Raw genomic sequence first — 21636 nt, 5'->3', positions numbered from 1 at the left:
TCATGATTCAATACAATGCAACAAAAGATAGAAACGGTTTGAAATACATAATCTCCAAGAGAATAATGGTGAGTTGAACTTTGTCTTAGAGTGATATACAAATCAATGTGTTCTCCATTACTTCATACTATAGCAATGGTCATACAATTACCGTTAGAAATACTTACGGTAACGAATTCGATTCTTAATAATTATAGTAAAATGATACTCTTTAAAACCTGTAGCTGAAAATATTATAAAATTTACAATAAGGATTAATAGTACAACAAACTCGTTATTTTCTTCTTTGTGGTGCATTTTTATGTAAACAACTAATGATGATTCATACAACAATTATATTTTTTACGGCCCATTTGACGCTTGCGACAATATTTTTTTCTTGTTTCCATTGTTTCACAATATTTCCCCATTTTTATTCTTATGTTAAAATGCAAGCCCCACATTACCCCAGGGAATCGAACGAAAATCTATCTTCACTCCCTGAGGATGTTTTCACACGAGTTTAAGATTTTTGGGCCAAATTGCTATTGGAAAGAAAATTTTAAGGATCATAATTATTCTTTATTTATTCCTATGTAAAAATTAAATTCCAAATATTGGACCCACATTACACCCAGGAATCATGATTTGAACAAACTTGAATCTATGCTACCCGAGAGTGCTTCCACTCTACTTGCAGCTTTTTTGGCATATTGGATTTTGAGAAGACCTTTTAGATACCGACAAATTATTATTAATTCTAAATTCACTCTCGCCTTGAAAGAGGATATGGCCTTTAACAATCTTGAATTCACTTTACTTAAGTATGCTTTATACCAAGTTTGGTTTAAATTGGCCTGAGCGTTTGAGAAGAAGTCTAAAATATGAAAAATTTTCTGGTAGACGGACTGACGAACGGACGGATATATACACACACAGACGCCGGACAAAACGTGATAACAAAAGTTCATTTGAGCTTTCAGCTCAGGTGAGCTGAAACATTAATTTGATTCAGATTGTACGTTAAAAATAAATTTCCATGTAGTGGTTATTTCCATGTTTTTACAAACTTGTCTTAAAGGAATTCTATTATCATTGTTATTTAATGCGGAAATTTTAAATGAACCTGTAATCATGTAATCCAACACAAATGAAACAAACTACCATACAGCGTACCTATTCCTAAATTTATTGTGGATAGAGGAAGTAATATCAATTCTGCCTATTTAAACTGTAGACTTGTCCTCTGTTTTTATTTACGAAAGATATCGCGCATATCAGACAGACATTGCCAGTCTATTTAAACTGGGAAGAACTGAAACGAAAGAGTACAAAGTAGAATTACTTGACACAGCTAAGTATAACATTTTTTAAAACATTTGTAATAAGTTCTTTAAAATCTTATTGCACAAATATCATTAAATGATTTTAATCCTTTGAATGACCGATACTGGAGAAATGAAAAAAAAAACCTATGACTGGATACTATATATAGATGGTTAACTTGATTCTACATGTATGTATTTGATAAACTACTTTCTATGTGTATCTTTATTAATCAATATAAGCAGCGATTTTATCTATAAATAATGTTCTCCATTGAGTTTATCTTTTAATGGTCTATTTTGTTTTATGTTTACTTCTTGTGTACCTACTGTGTTGTATTGAACTTTAAAAATATAATGTAACACTCAGGTGTTTTAGTGAATGAAATGGATTGAAGTCGACCTGAAAAGTATATGTTTTATAACACTCATTGATCAACACTCCTGCCTTGTTTTCATGATATCAGACTAGGGGTCCCTACTGAAGTCCAATTCTACTTGAAAGGAAGTCTATTTCTTGAAAAAAAAAATAGAATTAAATCTTTATTTAATAAATTGTTGTATTTTTTGTGTGTAGAAGTATTGGTGATGAAGACTATGGAATAAAACTATGGCGTCGAGGTAATCATCAAAATTGTTTTTTAATGAAAAAATTGAATGACAGATTTTTTTCTTTTAACTTTTGTCTTTTTTTATTTTTTTTTATTTTTTTTTCATAATTCCTTATTATTGTTTTATGGGAGAAAAAGGCGTCTAACGTTTTGTAACCGTAGTTGCAGAATACATTATAGTTGTCATCGATGATATTAAACAATCTTAATGAAACAGCTTTGTTCATGCTCTTCTCTTTACCATGGTATTCCAGATGTAATAATATTATCAATACGAACCTTTAAACATCATGAATATGATTTGATTCAACCATATTGAAAATTTAAGATTTACCTTTTTACAAGTCTAATTCTTGGATCAATATAAGTTTTTTTGGTTCTCCATTTGATCGCTTATTTGTTCATGGATACTAAAATAAACCCAGAAAAACTTGAACAGCCGTTGACAGTCTTCTCGATAGTATACGCACTCTGCATCGATGTGTATCGATTTGTCTCCTGAAAAGACTACCAACCAAGATTTCAGCAGCGGGGGTTGTGTTGAGGTGATCCCGTACAGGATGTCTTTATATAATGTATTAAGCGTATCTGTAGAGGAGCACGTTTACAAGTGAAATTTATGTTTCGATATAACAATTGTTGTAATTAACAGATGCCAAATTACAAATTATTTCTCCGGTTAAAATTCAGTCCATGTTGTTTGACCTTTTGAAACTGTTTCTTCCTAGAACCGATTATCGTACTTACAATGAGTGGGTGTTTTCTTTACCGAAACAATGGAGACAATACACATCTTCAGTTTTAAGGTAATTTGTCTTTGTTTTGCGAATTTCATGGACAACTGAATTATAAATAAATTAATAATATGAATAATTGAACTGAGAATAACTGCTTAAAAGCACTTTTTTCTTCTTCATAATTACGACCTGCGTAAAATAACTCATTTTCTTTCACTTAATGTAGGTCGTAGATTCTCAAATCAAAAAGAGGAATGTGTAATTTAGGGTCGATTAAGTTTTTATATAAAATTAAGTGAAAGTATTGTACTGTACAAATGTAAATGTACATGTTAAAGTGCTAAATACGCAAAACTGCTTCCGTGTATTTAACAATTTGAATACACTATCAAATTTTAAAATATTTTTTCCCATTTATAAGAAATCTTGTCATGCTAAATTTAATTACATCCCTATATATGACTTTTAGAATATAATTTAATTATAACAGTCTGAGGCTGGCATTGATACTTTACAACTAAAAATGTTGTGCAACGTCTATTAAGTATGTACATTTAGATTTTGTATCAGAGGTCCTACACTTATGAGTTTGAAGACAATCAATGAATTAAATTCACATTCATTTATGAAATTGTCTGAAGGGGGCGGATATTAATTAACTCTACTAAAAAGGAAGACATTTATCTTAAATTATTAGGGTAATACATTATATAAATATGACATCATGAATTTACTTTTTTTCGCCAATTTTGAATAAATTACTAGATTTAAAGCATTTTATTCTTCGCCAAATATAAATGACTAGTTTTAAAGCAGTTTATTTTTCAAGGACATCAAATATCGAGCAAAGGAATGAATAAACTATAATTGTTCATCAATGATGTATCTATTAAAGGCTTACTACCAACAGAAAAAATGCATTTTCAAAATTGTGCATTGTATGTGTTTTCAATGAGTTAACTCTTCGTAAAAAGGATACTTTTCATTTTGATTATATAATTTGCAAAATAGTGTCGAATACTCATCTGCAAATGACAGCATGAAAATGAGCTAAATATCATATTCAAAACTTAAACAATGCAAACATAACTAGGAAAAAACACACGAAACATTCTGATATCATAACTTCAAAGGACTAGTATTCTTTTTTATCATGAAATGTTGATAAACCTTTCTGAAAAGAGAGCGAAAAATTACTTTTAATGATCAACCAGTTTATGCTTTTTGTTTCAGAAAAGATATTGACTGGTTTCAATCTCTACTGAGAGCTTATGACCTGCATGTGGAACTATTTTTGGATACACTCACAAAGTATTTTTCGTTGATTTTGAAAAAAATCGAAATATATGGAACATGATGAATATTTTTCGGCAAGATCGTAACGTGATTGGTTAATTGTTATTATAAATTTCTGTGTTTTATCCATAGATCAAGTCGGGAAAGAACGCAAATCATATTTCCAAGTGATACTGATGATGAAACCTTTGACAATTTTGTTTTGAAAAAACATTGTAAAAATTTCCAATGTTCACCAACTCCAAAACAATTAAAAGGAAAAGAAAAAGAAGTGAACAGGTAATTAATGATATCTCATCAACCCTAGTTATATAGTATGACGTTTCAAGTAGCCATGTGTTTCTGCTGGTCTATTTGATGAAATTGTCTCCTTCAACAAGACGCATTGCCTACTTCCCTAAAGCTTTTTTCAATGAATTTGGTTGAATGAAACAGTGTTATTTAAAACAATATTCAACTTGATTACCATTATTGTATCATTCAAATCATTTAAAACAATTATTTTTAGACTTGCATTTATTAAAGACGAGTGTTGTGTTTTTGCGGGTTTATTTTGTCCTCCGTCTGTTCAATATTTTTATATTTTTCACTCTATTGAAAGAACCACTGAACCAAACTTAACCAGTTTTAAACACAAATCAACGTAATGAGCAGGACAATCAGAATTATAAAACGGACCAATTTATTTAATTGGCGGTACTTCAAAACATTCTCGCTTAAATATTTATATTATATAGTAACAACATTATTTTTATTTTAAAGAACCCCAATGCTTTAAGTTGTGTTATTATACCTCCAATTAGAATAAAAAGAATCTGATTGGTTTATAAGAAAATATTAAGATTAGCTTATGACCCGTTTTTGTGTCACGTGGTCATAAATGACTGAATTGTTGCATGTGTTTGAGGTATTGACCAGTCATCAATATTATTGACCACTAAACCTGACCTGTGCAGAAAATAAAAATGGCGGAACAAATGATATAGGATATAGCTACCCCAGGTCACGTCCTCGCATCAGCTTGATGACGCGACCTCTAAATATAGAATTAGGATATAGACTATAAATTTGTGTACTACGTCCTTTCCCATGTGTTATTTGTCGTTTGTCTACAAATGATGAATGGCGAGACGAGGTTTGCAACACTGACAAGTGAGGAACTATAAGCAATCCTAGAAAACTGCAATAGTTCCAATACAAAACAATGCACAGAATCAGCGAAACGAGTGTTTATTACATACTGCACTGAAAAAGGATTGATTGTGGACAACATAGTGCAAAAACAAAAGGTGAAATTGCTGAAATTCTGATAAACTTTTACGCTGAACTTAAAAGAAAAGATGGTGAATTGTACAGTAGACCCCCCATGATTAGCATCAGGTTTGATTTGCAGAGATTTTCCAAAAAATTAAGTATGACATTATCAATGACCCAGATTTTCGTTTATCCAACGAAATGTTCAAGGCAGTTTCTGGAAAGGGTACCACTCAACACAAGGACGTAATTAGCGATGCTGACATGGAAACTTTGTATAGCAGCGGCATCTTAAACAGATAAAATCCTTAGGGATTGCAATACAAATTCTTTCTTGATGTGATACGTATGATGTGTGATGTGCGACATGTGATTTTATACACGTAGAGGAGGAAGAGAAAATCTGGGAAATATGAGGAAAACAGATTTTGTTTTGAGGACAGATGGCCAAGGAAGGAGATACTATCTAAAAGTCGCTCAGTATGAAACCAAACATCACAGAGGAAGTGATGTAAATGACTTTGATGCATCTTCAGCAAGAATATATGAGATACCAGGTAATATACTGCACTTCTTAAAATAAATGTAAAATAAAAATAATTTTAACTTAAGTAAAACTTAAGTATTGACTAATTTTACAGATTTATATCCTTTATTGTGTATATTTGACTCTGTGACATACTTTTTCATGGATTCCACTAATTTACAATTTTCAAATTAATTTGTTGATGTAGGTGATGAGAAGAGTCCCGTGTCTAGTCTCGAGAAATACTTCGGAAAGCTGAATCCAAACTGTGAAAGTTTTTGGCAGAGACTGAAGCGCAATACTAACGATTCAGATGCTGTTTGGTATGATAATTCTCCAGTTGGCCATAATACTTTGGGAAATTTATGAAAACAATATCTATGAAAGCTTAACTCTCGACTCTGTATACAAACCACTGCATACGTGCTACATGTATTACTAGTTTGGGCAAGTGTTGGATAGAGGCTCGACACATCATGTCTGTCAGTGGACAAAAGTCCTAAAAGTCAATGAAAAGCTATTCAAGATGTGTAAGTAAAACAAAAAAAACAAGAAATATTTGATGATTTATCATGTGTTGTTTACCCACCACCAAAGCTAGGGCCAGAAGACCCAGTTGATGTGTCAACAAATGCTTGTACCAATTCTTCAGAAAGTCACCTCTTGAATTTAGATAACAGTGATAACTGTGAATTTGAGACTGTCTGTACCAAACAATTGCTATCTGAAGTCATACACGATGAAAATGGTTCGAATTTGTTTGCAAATGTTCCAGATGAATCGGAAAATGTAAAAATTGATCAAACGCCTCAAAACTCTTGTGGCCCATTACTCAAAAATGTCAGTCAAGTGCACATTCACTATTACATGGGAAAAGAACGACAAAAGTAAAGAAGATACTGTAAAGTTCTTTATTGGATTCTACAAATGGTTCTAAGGATTTTAATTGAACATTCAAAGTCAATGTTATTGTTGCTAAAAGCTTAAACAGATATATTCAGAATATGCATTATTCTGTTGAAATAAAATGTTATTTATGTGTAAAAAAAACTATTGTTATTATTGTCGGTATAATAAAACAATTGATCACCCATCATGAGGTCAACTTGGTAAAATAATGCCCCTTGCCCTGACCCACTCGATGACCTGACCTGACCGATGTCACCTTGTGGGTCAGGTCTCGGGTCATCATTTTACCATGTTGACCTCATGAAGGGTGATTTATTGTATAATAATACTTTACAAGTATCATGATGAAATTTAAAATGTTTAACCCCACACTAGTACTTGAGCCCAAGAAGGGATTCGAAATTCATCAGATAAGTTAATTTGGGTAGGTCTTTTAAAATCTTCTTAACAAGAACTTCGCCGTTATAATTTGTGATGTTACTTGCAAGCATTTTGAATTTAACTTGAAAACGTAACCCTGGATCAATACTCGCGCCACACTTTAAAAACCATCTTTATCGTTTTAAACAAAAATCCGCGCCTTATTGTATATATATATATATATATATATATATATATATATATATATATATATATATATATATATATATATTCAAAAAAGAAAATGAACAGTTCCAGTTCCAGTTTCTATTCACTAGAGCTTCCTGGATTTACATCCTTCTTCAGGTGAACGTACATAAGTTATGAAATTGTTTTCAGAAAGCGCTAGTGAATAGAAACTTTGGAACTGTTCCTTTTATTTTTATTTTTCGATTATATATACTGTGTGATATCACCTTTCACTCATTTTGGAGTATATATATATATATATATATATATATATATATATATATATATATATATATATATATATATATATATATATACACACACAAAGGTTTTCTTATATTTTATTATATTGACATTTTGTAGAGAGCTGTGTGATTGCATTGCAAAGTGCCTGGAAAAGAAAATGGTTTTGATAAAACTGGGCCAAATGTCTTTAGAAAACAAGAGGTAAATTACATTTATTTTAGTTATATGCCAAAATAATCGTATTACCTATGACCAAAGTGGTGTCACACGATTATTTGCAAATAAAAATTAACATAGATTTACAAGTCTAAAAGTAGTGGCATGACAAATATCAAAATAAATGTAAAAGTTTTATATAATAGTTTTTATTTATAGCTGGCAGTCTGATATGCAGACGGCTATTGCTGAAAAACTTGAAGCGCAAAAGTAAGCAAATCTTTCCAAAGACTTATTTATGAATTTTATTTTAAAAATTATAATATCCCCTGCAGCGGAGGTTCACGTGAGCTATTCTGATCATCTGTTGTCTGTCGTCCGTCTGTCTAACTGTCTGTAAACCTTTTTAAATATAGACTTTTTTTCTCAAAACTTTGGGCAAATTTTAACCAAACTTGATACAAAGCATCCTTACGGTATCTTAAATAAAAGATGAATCCCTTTATTAAAGAGGGATAATTGCAACAAAATGAAAATAGGGTGTGTGTCATAAAAATATTCCTCATAAGAACCACTGCAACAGAAGTTTAATATAGAAATATATAGGGGAACTGTTTATAATGCTTCAATGCTTTAGTTTAGTTTATAAGATTATTATGCAAGTATCCTTACATAGTGTACATTATACAATTATTGCTGTTTTTTTTCGATCTATTTGCTTTTTGCTATTCACTATTCGAACAGCGAATGTGGTCAGTTCGCTATTCAAATTACCGTAAACATGCTAATAATCATAAATTCAAAATTTCATATAAACTTCTCTTTTTAATTGAAAAAATTGTTTTATAGTAAAAATTATTCCTTGCTGACCTACCCTGAACATAATGATTACGACCAGTAAGAGGCTTAGCTAGCCTGGAGAAAATGCGACATTCCGTATAACACAGTTATAATGGGATTTCTTTCAAGGGGCTGGCTAACACCCTGTATCCCATATTTCGGCCTTCATATTTGGTGAGGATGGGGCCCCGGGACAGACCAGTCGACCCTCAAAAGGAATTGGGTTTACACGACCAGTAAGAGGCTTAGCTAGCCTGGCAAAAATGCGACATTTCGTATAATACAGTTATAATGGGATTTCCTTCAAGGGGCTGGCTAACACACTGTATCACATATCTGGGCCTTCATATTTGGTGGGGATGGCTCCTCGGGTCAGCCCAGTCGACCCTTCACGGCCATTAACAGGTTTAGCTAGCCTGGCGAAAATATGAAAATTTCGTACAATACAATTATAATGGGATATCTTTTAAGGGGCTGGCTAACACCTTGTATCCCATATCTGGGCCTTCATATTTGGTGGGGATGGGGCCCCGGGACAGCCAGGTCGACCCTCTAGCCTGAAGAAAATAGGAAATTTCGTATAATACAATTATAATGGGATATCTTTCAAGGGGCTGGCTAACACCCTGTATCCCATATCTGTGCATTCATATTTGGTGGGGATGGGGCCCCGGGACAGCCAGGTCGATCCTCAAAAGAAATTGGGTTAACACGACCATTAACAGGCTTAGCTAGCCTGGCGAAAATAGGAAATTTCGTATAATACTGTGGTTTCATTAATATTCAAGGAATTGGGTATACACGACCATTAACAGGCTTAGCTAGCCTGGCGAAAATAGGAAATTTCGTATAATACTGTGGTTTCATTAATATTCAAGGGTATCAATTTTCGTGGATAAAGTGAAAATCACAATTTGAAGGATACGTTTATTCGTGGCCAATGACCCTATCAATACAAAATGTTAATAGAAATTGCACTTCAATGAACATTTAATTTCGTGGATCAACTCAATAACGAAATCTACGAAAATTGGTATTCAACGAATATTGATGAAACCACAGTACAATTAAAATGGGATATTTTTCAAGGGGCTGGCTAACGCCCTGTATCCCGCATCTGGGCCTTCATATTTGGTGAGGATGGAGCCCAGGAGTTCAGAGGGAGTTAATGAAATTCATCTGAATATTTCCACGGTAATCAGGAAAAAAATATTTACATTGGTTGGAGAAAGAATGAAATTATTTTTTATAATGCAAATACATGTACTTCCAACAAGCTTGCTCATCTCTTAACAGAACATATAATGGTTTGATTGTTCTTTCATATCGCTGAATCGGGAAATACTTTCTTTTGTTTTAGATACCATAAATCTGTAACTAATATATTTCTTTCCGAGTTGAAAATTACTATTTACTAATTAGCTATAAAAAGAATAAGGCTTAAGAAACGAAATTTGTACGAGTGTGAAATTAAATCTGGTAGTTGCCAAGACCTAAGCTTTTCCTTCGCATAAAATGCATTTAATGGACATTGTCTCAAGATCAATTTGTATTTCTGAGTCAGTGATAAATTTGTGACCGTGTGATAAATCATTTAATTTTGTATGTTTTATGGGCGTTAAATACATGTAAATGTAAATAAACATACATGTATTAAGCTTATAGATGTACATGAATGCTAATGTTTATATCTGTAACCTTTCAATCATATATCTTTTGGTTGTGTTAATTGAACATTGTGAATGTTTATTATACAATATTCCTGCTACCCCTTTGAGGACCCTTAATGATCAATAAAGAATTTGAATTGGAATTTACAGCTTTAAAGAATTGTGGAATTTTTATGATATGTTATACCTTTGAAGACTTTTATAATTTTTGCCAGGCTAGTTAAGCCTGTTAATGGCCTTGTAAACTTAATTCCTTTTGAGGGTCGACTGGGCTATCCTGGGGCCCCATCCCCACCAAATATGAATGCCCAGATATGGGATACAGGGTGTTAGCCAGCCCCTTGAAAAGTTAAGCCTGTTAATGATCGTGTAAACCCAATTCCTTTTGAGGGTCGACTTGGCTGTCCCGGGGCCCCATCCTCACCAAATATAAAGGCTCAGATATGGGATACAGGGTGTTAGCCAACCCCTTGAAAGATATCCCATTATTAAGTATTATACAAAATTTCCTATTTTCGCCAGGCTAACTAGGCCTCTGACTTGTCGTGTTCATTATGTCAATGTTCAGGTGAGGTCAGCAAGAGATGATTTTTACTATAAAACTGTTTTTTCAATTAAAAAAGGAAGTTTATACGAAAAATTGAATTTACGTTTATTAGCATGTTTACGGTATTTTGAATAGCAAACCGACCAGAGAAATCTATTCGCTATTCGAATAGTGAATAGCGAAAAGCGAATAGAACTCCAACTTCTGAATGCCTTATGACATTGCATTTGTTTTGGTGTACGAACGTTTACGTAGATTGCTGGAAGACAACAAAGTGGAAACTTTGCGCTTTAAAGACCAAGTGGAGAAACTAACTAAAATAGTTAGAGACATTAAGATGGAAATAACACAAGAAAGGGAACGATCATCGAAAATGTCACTTAAATTGCAAGAAATAACTAAAGATAAAGAAGATCTCTTGATACGGTATATTTTTAAGCATTTTACTGTTTATTCCTCAGAAACCGCTATCACTAAACGATCTTGATTTTTTGCAACACATATGCACACAAACGCACGCTTCATTGAAGTATTTCGTACATAGTTCGACACATAGGAAACTTCATAATTTTGTGACCAATTTAATAACAAATCATTGCATTGCAGATAATAAGAAAATGTCAAAGTTGCATTATTGCACCATGTAGATGTATATCTAAAAGTTTTAAATGAAAAAATGTGTCAGTATCCTTAAGATTTAGCAAGTAGGTGCAAATTTGTTGTTAAAATCAATTCAGTTTTACATTAACATAATCTTTATAATATCGTATTTTTCTGTAGCATCTGAATGATTATTTGCTGTCACGTGATCGTGCAATAAATTATGTTATAAATCATACTTTATTAACAATAGAAAATTTATAAACCTCAATATACTAAAAATAGATTTTAATGACAAAATACTGGCATTAGCATATGCGACATTGTAATATCACAATAGCGAAATCGAGGCTAATACATTATGAACCATATATTTTATACTGTAATAAACTTGAAGAGAATTGAAGTTTCTCATTTATTATAATAAAACAATGATATGTTTTTCATATCGGTCTTTACGTGGTTTTATAGACTAGATGAGAGGATATCAACCTCGGACTTCGTCCTCGGTCATTATTCTCAGTTTACGTTTTCTACGTGTAAAGTGTTCCATCGTATATGCTATATCGTGCATGTTATATCGTATATCATAGATAAAAATTAAATTTATTCCATGGGGAAGGAGTCTTCTCTCGTTTTCGACTTGTCAAAAGTAAATGGGATAAAATATTAATTAAAATCGTGATGAAAGGAAACCCAAATATCATATTTTTTTTAATTTTACGTTTATGCAACTAGGCATAACTATAGGGATACAAGTTTAGAATCTAACAAGGATTTTATTTTTGGCGAAAAATATTGGAAATTTTTGCTATTCAGAATTGCTGTAGATTCATAAGTTTATTTAATTTAGCATTTTTAAAACAATAACATTATCGTAATATTAATGCAAGACTTTGGTCTCAAAATATGATTTCAAAACATGATTTGCTTATCAAATTACATTTTATCAAGCTATTTGAAGCACTCATTCTAAAAAAAGATTTGTGTAAAAAATCACCTAAATTGGATTTTCTCTCTTGTGAAATGATCAATATACTATTTAAGTATTGGGAGTATAATATATTAATTAAAATATCTTCAAAATTTAAGAAAATTAGAGGAAATGCGGGCTTAGCAATATAAATGTTAGTTTCAATATTTATTTTGATTTAGTAGTTAAGCCGATAGACATTCTGATATTATATCATTTCATTGAAGAATAGAAACTTCATGTCTTGAAAAGCTGTCTATATAACTGCAGATAACTACGTTTATTTATATCATTCTTTAAGTTGAAAAAGGTAGTGACCTTGGCCTGACCTTGACGAGGAAAGGTCAAATTTGATTAAAGTGTTACAATCATTTGGTTATATGGTCTTTTTGACCGTGTTAACTTTTCATAAATTTCTTAATATAAGAAGCATATCTAATATCGAGAAGACTCCTTCCTTCAATGAGATTTAACGTATTTCTATGTTTCGCATAGTATTTGATAGAAAAGAAAAATTTTGTGGACATAATAGGAACTTTATTTAAAAAAGTGTTTATAACATACTTCATGAAGTTATTTATATAGATAGAGTTGTAGACAAAAGAAGATCAAGATCAACATTACATTTTCAAAATTATTTCTATTAATTTATGGAAAGAAAATAAACAGCATTAAATGCAAAATTTTAAACGGATATTTTTTCTCTACTTTTCAATCTTCCTTTATGAAACGCCTGAACCTATGTAATGTTTAATTATGACGTCATATGGTGCGTAATATCAAAACTTTATCACATGATACACTTAAGAAACATGTAAAAATACATCTAAAAAAGTAATGTTACTTTTTAGCAGGTGCTCTCAAAAATAAAAGTTAAAACCCCTGTTTTTAGGTTAAGCAAGATAGCTGGATCTAAATTGACGTCGAACAACCCTGATATAGCGGACCTGAGTGACGACAACCGACCGACCAAACTTGCGGAAAAATTTGGTCAGTTATATGATGACGCGTGGACAGATTCTTTGGAGGAGTTAACGGATGTGGAAACGAAGCTGGATGAAGGAGTGGCGATAGGCTTCCTGCTCCAAATCATCCTGGTACGTACATAATATGTGTAAATGTTATAATTCATTCGTTAGGTAATACTTATCTAAAGTTCAATTTGAAGTTCGTGTCTTCTGGCAATTGTTCTAATGTCTTCGTAATTGAGATTGAAAATATTTGTGTTTATTCATTTTTTCATATTTTCACATCGCTTTTAATGGCGTTTAGATTTGTAAAAGAAAACAGCCTAAACTTCTGTTTATGAAAAAAGGCGTGAAATGTATAATTAATTTGTTACATAAAAGTGATAGTGGAAAACATTGCAGGCAGCGTACCAGTTCTGTCGTAGTCCCCGCTCCATGTTTCTTGACCTCACGGACTGTCAAACAATTATGACATGTGCAAACTTGAAAGACATGAAAGTAAGTTTTTATTCTTTAGATACATCTTACTGCACATGAACGAAGGCTAAATATTTTATTTCTTTTTTAAGGTCCTCATTAAAATCACAGAATCGTCAAAAGTGGACATACAACCGAGGATGAAAATGAGTCTACACGCTAAGGAAACTGTTTCTGAGATGCAAAAGGTCTAAAAATGATTGAGTTTTTTTTAAATTATATAACATTGTATTTTTAAGCTTTTAAAGAACTGATGCAACTTCAGCATTATTTTTTTCCAGAATTTTTTTTGTATCCTCAAAGGTATTTTCAATGATATAAAAAGGACAAACAAATTTCGTCCGTCCGTATCTGACGAATTAAACACAAATTCATGGGAAGTGGACGAGGTTAAAGAAACCAATCCTTTGGACAATCATTTTACAACAAACGTGTATAAAAAGGACGTTATCAATGTATTGCAGCGTTCTAAAGAAGAACCAGCTAATATGTTAAGACACACAGAATTTAGTATATGTAAAAAGTTATCAAACTCCGCAAAAGGTGACTTTTTGCAACCACGATGCAAAACTAACCCCCAAGACGGATTTGCACTGAAGAAAGAAGAAATGCAGACAATGCTTACATTTCCTTTTAAAAGTAAAGCAGAGTCGGCAGGTCCTAAAACCAGATTTCCAAAAACGACTCACTTTGCCGAGCGCTGTGTGGAGTTATGTTGGTTTATGCAGACAACTCAGCCACCGATACATCTCAGTGCTCGTATTCCGGATGATGGGAGGATGAACAATGATATATTTAGAGCGTACATGAAATCGGGAACGGAAGTAGATTACATTGTATGGCCTGCCATGTATTTGCATGAAAATGGACCTCTGTTGTCCAAAGGTATCGCTCAGCCAAAATGAATTGATGCGTTTCACAGGAGATATGTTTGGTTATCTGTAACTTTAAAATATCTGTGATTATCTTGTTAATTTCAAAGCTTAAACTTTGTTAATCTTTAAAAATTGAAATGTTTTGTTATGAAATTGTTATTAATATCTGATTTGTTTTATGTATTTGAATTCATAAGCCGTTAGGTGTACGCAATGCCAATTTGCTAAACTACCGCACTGTAAATCTATACACCAACTTCTGTAAATTAACCGATTTGATATAACTCTTCTCATAAACATATTTATAAAAGTAAATTTAACTTAATGTTGTTCTTATGATACAAAGTCACAACTTGTCAAATCATTTAAGATAAATATATTATTTCGAAATTCCCATTCCAACTGCACTTCTTCAAAAACCTATTCAATAATATATTCATTCAAAATCATATCTGCAAGTCACTTATTTAAGTAGTCACATTAAAATAAGGTTGATACTGACTCTCGTCTGATTACCAGTTACTCATAAATAATAAGAGCATTTAAGAAAACGAATTTATCAAAACTTATCCTGCATTTTAAAAATAATATGCATGTATCACGTGGTTGTTGTGATAATACAGAATATTGAAGTAAACCCGATAGTGCAAACCTTAGTTAAAACACTAAGAACAAACCATTTGTGGGGATTGATTTTAATCAACTCTTCTAAGCAGTTACTTTGGCGAACCGGAAGTGAAACAGTGTTCGGAGCTAAGCACAAACTGTCATCTCTGACAAGACATAGTACTTGAAAATAATCGATAAAATCGATGTTATATATTCAGAGGCATTGTTTTCAAAGGAAACTTATCTATAATCTATCTATAGATCTATCTTATCTATAGTTACGTTGAAATGAGTCCGATTTTAAATGGTACGAACAATTTAGATATACTTTGTAGTCTTGTGTATTCCTACGCCAGAGTTCAGTATTATTTGCATACAATTATTTAAAAATATTTCGATTACTAACACATATAATTCATCGTAGAGTTTGATTAATTTCTCTCTCTAAATAATAAAAAAAAAAACCATTTTCTCTTTAAATACTACACAACATTTTTTTTTCGTTTATAGTTCGAAAAAATTCTTGTCGGGAAAAGCCTAATAATCCATATTAGAAAAAATGTGCGTATTTATTCAAATACAGCTAAGAAACTACATGTACTTGCTATGCGAAATTAGGTATCGTTGATTTTAAAATAAATACTAATTCCAAAAAATCAACTCCTGTCAGTACTTCAGTACTTTGATTATTAAATGTTGTCAACAGAATTTGAATTTGAACTTATAATATTTGATAATTACACAAACAAAATCATTTTGTTATATTTTGTAATATTAATGAATCGCTACCAGTTTTATTTTGTTACCATGAATTGGATGGATTGGATGGATTGTTTCATGCAGTTTGATATTGAAATACGTTTTAATGTTTGTTTTAATATATTATCAACAACTCAAACAAATTAGAGAAAACCAAGAAAAAAATAATATAAACTGTATTTTTATCGTATACATTTGTTTGTATTGTTAAGCACAAAAAAATGACACAAAGCACAAGATAGTTAGTGAGGTACTAAATGATATGCCGCTTGGAATATGCCGAAGGAGTTGATGCACTTCTCTTAGCTTTGCTTTACGATACTTATTCTGATATCTGTTCATGTGTGTTAATTTAAAACTCATCGTTACCAAATTTGAACAGCAGTGTTACCGTGAAAGTGTAGAGGCCTATATGTACGTTATAATTATTCCTGGTATTGGAATAGCAAGCCTCGCCGTAAATATTGATAAGCAGACGAAATCGTAAAAAGACGCTTAATTTCCTATTTCGTGAACTAAATAATGTGTATTGTTTATTTTTGAAGGTTAAACTTTCAATTTTTTATGTTTATGAAGTTGTATTTTGTTTGCTGACAATTAAACAGACACAATTTTACATTTTGTTGACAGTGTTTATTTTGGGAATTTCTGTTCTATAAATAGTGTTAAATCAGAACAGTTGAGAAAAGTGGATCCGGTGTTATATAGTGCCTTTTCCCCCTAGCCATCTTTCCCCCCGGAAAAATGGCTATATAGCAGTTCTTCCCCCCGGAAAAATGGCTATATAGCAGTTTTTCCCCCACGGAAAGCTGACTATATAGTGGGCTTTCCCCCTTTTTATAGCCAGATTACCCCCACGGAAAACCTACTATATAGTGGATTTTCCCCCATTTTTACTTTCCGGCCATGTTTATTGCGGACCACTCGTGACAATAATTTGCAATAACTGATATGATATTAATTTCTCACAAAAAAGGATAATTATGGCATTTATTAATACATAGAATAAAATACATGGTTTTTCAACCCCAAATATGAACTAAGGCATGCGCCATCATAACATGCATGTGTCATCATCGTTTATTTCACCTGTTCTCACCCCTTTTTGGAACACCTTTTACACGGATTTCGGAATACCTCGAATCTTTTTCATCTAATCGATGCTTATCCACAGTTTTGACTTCGACGTTATGAACACGCGAGAACACATTTGAGTGAAAATACGCTGGTTTGGAAATGTAATTTTCCAATGTATTACCATCAATGTATAAGCTTCTCCCAGGGAACTAACTGACCAATCTTGACTTAATTTTGTTGAGGAAGGGAATAAAAAGTGGAAATGTATTACTCCCTTCGTCCAAAAGGTTATCAATTTTAAATTAATACCGTTAGAATTGACGATCTTAAAAACAAATATATATTTCTTCTGCTAAATATCAAACGGGAGACAGGATGCAATGATATGATGAGAAACTGAAATGTTTTAGTTTTACTTTGATTGATGGGGTTCTAAATCATGGGTAAGGGGTATTTTAATTATGTATTAAAAGCATATGTGAAGTTAGTGTTTACCATTTCGTTTTAAAGTTACGCATATTCATATTTTTAAGCACATTTCTACGAAACGCGAGATACATGTATTATGATTTAAACATTTTAAAAAACAATGAAATGTCTTCACAACCAGAACAATGTCGGTATCTTTCCTGGTTACTTTGGAAAATGTGAAATGGATCCTGAACTAACTTTATGTTTATATTGTCACTCACTATTTGCTTATTTTTCCACTTTTAAGTTTGCAACGTGATTTATAAATATACAATTTTGAAAGCGATGCCATATAAATCAAGATGTACGATTCCATTACCTAAAAATTTATACTATTTGTTTCATATTTTTGCAATAAAGATTTACTTGTGTACCATATTATTTTTTCGAACAATTAAACGAGGGTAATTAAAAAAATACAAAACAAAAAAAACCCTCAAAAAACAACCAACACATATATTGTGATGAGCTGACTTTTTTAAAAATATAAGCTTGTTTTTCTAATCAACTAACAAGTTAAAAAGTCGTATATGCGCTTAGGTTGGTTATTTATTTTTTATTTTCGGTTTCTCCTTTTATTGATAAACGTTCATTGATTTATCTATCTAATTATCTATTATATCATTAGTCATCTTATGAATAGATTAAATGTTTTGAAGAAAAATGAATTTTACCCGCGTACCTTTTTAAAAAATTTTGTTTGTAAATTTAAAAAAAAAAAGCAGCAGAATTAAAGTAATTTTCAATCATTTTGATAAAGAAATATATGAGTGGTTGTGTATTTTCATGATGGTTTTACTTTTAAATGACCGTAAAAATATGTTCATGTGGTCATCTATAGTTTTTTAGATATGGGGCCCTAAAAATACATATTCTTTATAATTGGATTTCAAACATCGGGCTCGAAACCAACAAAGGCTCCTACCCTGAATGGGGGCTTAAATTTTCGGTGTCATCTACTAGTGGTATACCACTTTAACTGTGAAAATATGGTTAATTGGTCATCTCTAGAATTTGAGATTCGGGTGACCACTCATAGAACACTATTCAATCATTATAATGGGGTTTTAAACATCGGGCCCTGAAACATTAAGGGCCCCTGAGGGCTGAAATTTTCAGAGTCATCTTCAAGTGGTAAACCTTTGCAACTTAAAAAATATGGTGATATGGTCATCTCTAGTTTATGAGACATTGGACCCTAAAGAATATGCACTATAAGTATTATAATAGGATTTAAAAAATCGGGCTCTGAAACATCGGAAACAAAATTTCTCTAAAACAGAGGTTTAGCCTATCTGATAGATTTATCAAGAAATTCGTTTAATACAATTTCAGAACACAGAATTATGAATATAAGTGTTTAACTTGTAAAACTTTTTTCAATAAATTACCTAAATTAAGTTCTATGTGTAATTCCATTACACACATGTTCAACTTTCAGCATCGTCTATAAAGATAATAAATCGGCAAAACGAAACTTAACCTGTACAGATGAATGCAGATATACATGTATGCACCTGGGACTGTAGAAACATTGATTTTAATCCTTACTGGATTTCCATAAATATTTTTTATAAAATCTGAACCAAAAACGTGCGGGAGAAACCCTACTATGGGGGAAAAGCTACTATATAGTAGCTTTTCCCCCCGGGGGGAAAGGCTACTATATAGTAGGTTTTCCGAGGGGAAAAGCTACTATGGGGGAAAAACTGCTATACAACACCGGCAAAAATTTTATTGATGCAGGTATCAAAGAAATTTTTCGACCAATCAGAAGCGCCGATATCTCATCAAACGAATAAATATTAAATGATTTATGATTAAAAGACATCGTTTTTATTCACATTATGTCTGAAAAACTATCAAAATTGGTGTAGAAAGCATACAATTTATAATAAGAAAGGGATGCAAAATGTAGTCACAGCATATCATCCTATCAATTTTTCTGTACAAGGATTTGATATTAATTTCAGCCTCAATCATATAATTATAGGCAAGATACAGAGCTCACAATTCTGCTAAGTTTGAGTCATGTTTTGTACACATGAGTTTTACATTCAAATAAAGATTTTTAAACTTGGACTTTCTTTTTCAGCATTTAAAGTGTAAACGAACAAAGCAGTTAAAAAGCAAGGCCTCAGCTGTGTGCAAACATACATGTAGAATTGTTTGCAAAGCCCTGTATCTTGCTTATAACTCAAAGCTTGAGACTCAAATATGGTTAGTAAATAGAACATTGTAAACCATTAAAACAGAATAAAAATGCACTAAAACAAAGAGCACATCTTTATGTTCCTACATACAAAGACATAAATAACAATTATTTATGTCTCTGCTACATGTACATATATGATATTTCCATCAGCGAAATTAATCTCTGTTTAGACTAATTAGACTTGAGCAAATACTGATCATCTAACAAAAACACATTGCATTAATAGACCATTACGCAAAGATCATACCATATCGGTAAATCATTAAAATGACTATCTGGCTTTTCATTTCTGCAATTTATATTCACCTGACCATAGGGATGTTTTGTGCTAAATTTGGTTAAAATTAGTTCAGTTGTTTTAGAAAAGAAAATTAAAAATGTGAAAAGTTTTAAGATGTTCTAAATTGTGATCAGAATAGCTCACTTGAGAGTTGCTGTACTTGAAGACTTATGAGTGTTGCTTAAATTCATGAAATGATTTTTAATGAATATCATTAGTTAGAGGGGTGTCTCTTGTTGAAATTGATATGCAATATGTAGGCCCCATATGTTATGTACATAAGAATCAGAAGTAAATTACAAAACCTGCGGCTATGACTGTTGTGTTGACTTTACAAAGTGAAATTGCAAGTTAAAGACGGGAGGTAAAATAACACCAAAAGTAGGTGGATAGGACATTATAAACTATACATCGGTAAGTTTCTGAAATGTGACGGTGCAATATACACAGGGTACGGAAGGTCAACCCTTTGCAGGGAATTAGCTAGGGGGGGGGGGTCTAAAAAGCTGAAAAATTAGGAAAATATGAAATGGTCAAAATCTCACATAAAAACCAGTACGTACAGAATTTTACAGGTTTTGACTGGTAATTTTCTTAAGAAATTGGTGATTGGCATTATAAAGATAGAATTAAAGGTATTTCTGCTGAATGGGAACTGAGGAAATTCTAGTTAAAGAGTTCCCTGGCTACAATGAATTATATAAATAAAAACTGTCGCGTGCCACCTTCAAGACTACATGTTATTTTCAGATTTCTCATGTAAGTGTAATTTTGAGTGGATTTTGTACCATAAGTAATATATTTTGTGAAAATGGGTGATTTTTTTGCTATAGATGTCATTACAGTCATGATTTATTAGAAAAAAATATTCAAGGGGAGTAACTCCATCTTAAATGTGTAGAATGACCACCACTAGAGTAAATTGGCTTAGAGAGTAGGTATTTCCTATCTTGATACCAATTAATAGGTTTAAGTTAATTACTGAGATAAGAATAAATACTTTAAAACAGTTTTGATCAATTTAATCATTAAATTTATGAATTTGCAGCCATTTTGCTGTCTGATTTTATGAAATAGCATTAAGCCACCTGACTTATATGATCCAATTTTTTTTAAAACAGCATATTTTCATTTCAAATGAACTTTACTTGTAGACAAATGCAGTTATCAAAGTATACAATATGTCAAAAAACTCAAGTTTTTGCTCCTTCCTATCCAAAAATGATATTTTAGATGTATTTACAGAATTGAAAAAGCCACCCCCTCTTTCCAATTGACTCCATTACCATTACATGTAGGATATGTAAATGTACATTTGACCTTGAAATAACATCTGCTATGATAATACTTTTGAAATGAACAAAAATTTTTTTTTTTACCGTTTTATTGTATATATGCATCAAAAATGTAATAAAACATGTAAGATATGAACATTTTTCATGATATTCTCATCCGTTCCCAGGTACCCGGGTGTGTTTGAATTTTATTTTAATTAAAGGCAGACATCACACTTGTAGGTCTTACTATTTTAGGAAAGTTAAGAGGAGACTAGAAGCCAGAGTATATAAGATATCCACTAAATATGATTATAGGCTTACTTTTTCATGAAAACAAGAAATCACGTGTA

The 21636-nt window shown here is 31.8% G+C and overlaps 1 protein-coding gene across 2 annotated transcripts; it reads left to right on the top strand.

The window, feature by feature from the left end:
• The first annotated feature begins 1224 nt into the window (after positions 1-1224).
• LOC105335918 (uncharacterized) lies at positions 1225-15047 on the top strand. Of its 2 annotated transcripts, XM_066074856.1 has the most exons (11): positions 1230-1925; positions 2644-2721; positions 3886-3963; positions 4081-4227; positions 7610-7693; positions 7868-7918; positions 10961-11131; positions 13171-13375; positions 13649-13744; positions 13816-13911; positions 14005-15047. In XM_066074856.1, the coding sequence occupies exons 1-11, from the start codon at positions 1915-1917 to the stop codon at positions 14626-14628; spliced, it is 1641 nt and encodes a 546-aa protein (XP_065930928.1). In that variant the 5' UTR covers positions 1230-1914; the 3' UTR covers positions 14629-15047. The 2 variants fall into 2 exon arrangements, with proteins under 2 accessions (XP_065930929.1, XP_065930928.1); XM_066074857.1 differs by lacking the exons at positions 13816-13911; positions 14005-15047 and having other exon boundaries at positions 1225-1925; positions 13628-13746.
• Positions 15048-21636: the final 6589 nt, after the last annotated feature.

This window comes from Magallana gigas, chromosome 2 (assembly GCF_963853765.1).
Source record: "Magallana gigas chromosome 2, xbMagGiga1.1, whole genome shotgun sequence".
NCBI lineage: Eukaryota > Metazoa > Mollusca > Bivalvia > Ostreida > Ostreidae > Magallana > Magallana gigas.
This window is presented reverse-complemented; position numbering and strand designations above follow the sequence as displayed.

Coding starts and splice junctions, on each gene's coding strand:
- LOC105335918 (XM_066074856.1), top strand. Junction 4,228..7,609: donor AAAGAAAAAGAAGTGAACAG/GTAATTAATGAT, acceptor GACATTTTGTAG/AGAGCTGTGTGATTGCATTG. Junction 13,912..14,004: donor CTGTTTCTGAGATGCAAAAG/GTCTAAAAATGA, acceptor ATTTTTTTCCAG/AATTTTTTTTGTATCCTCAA.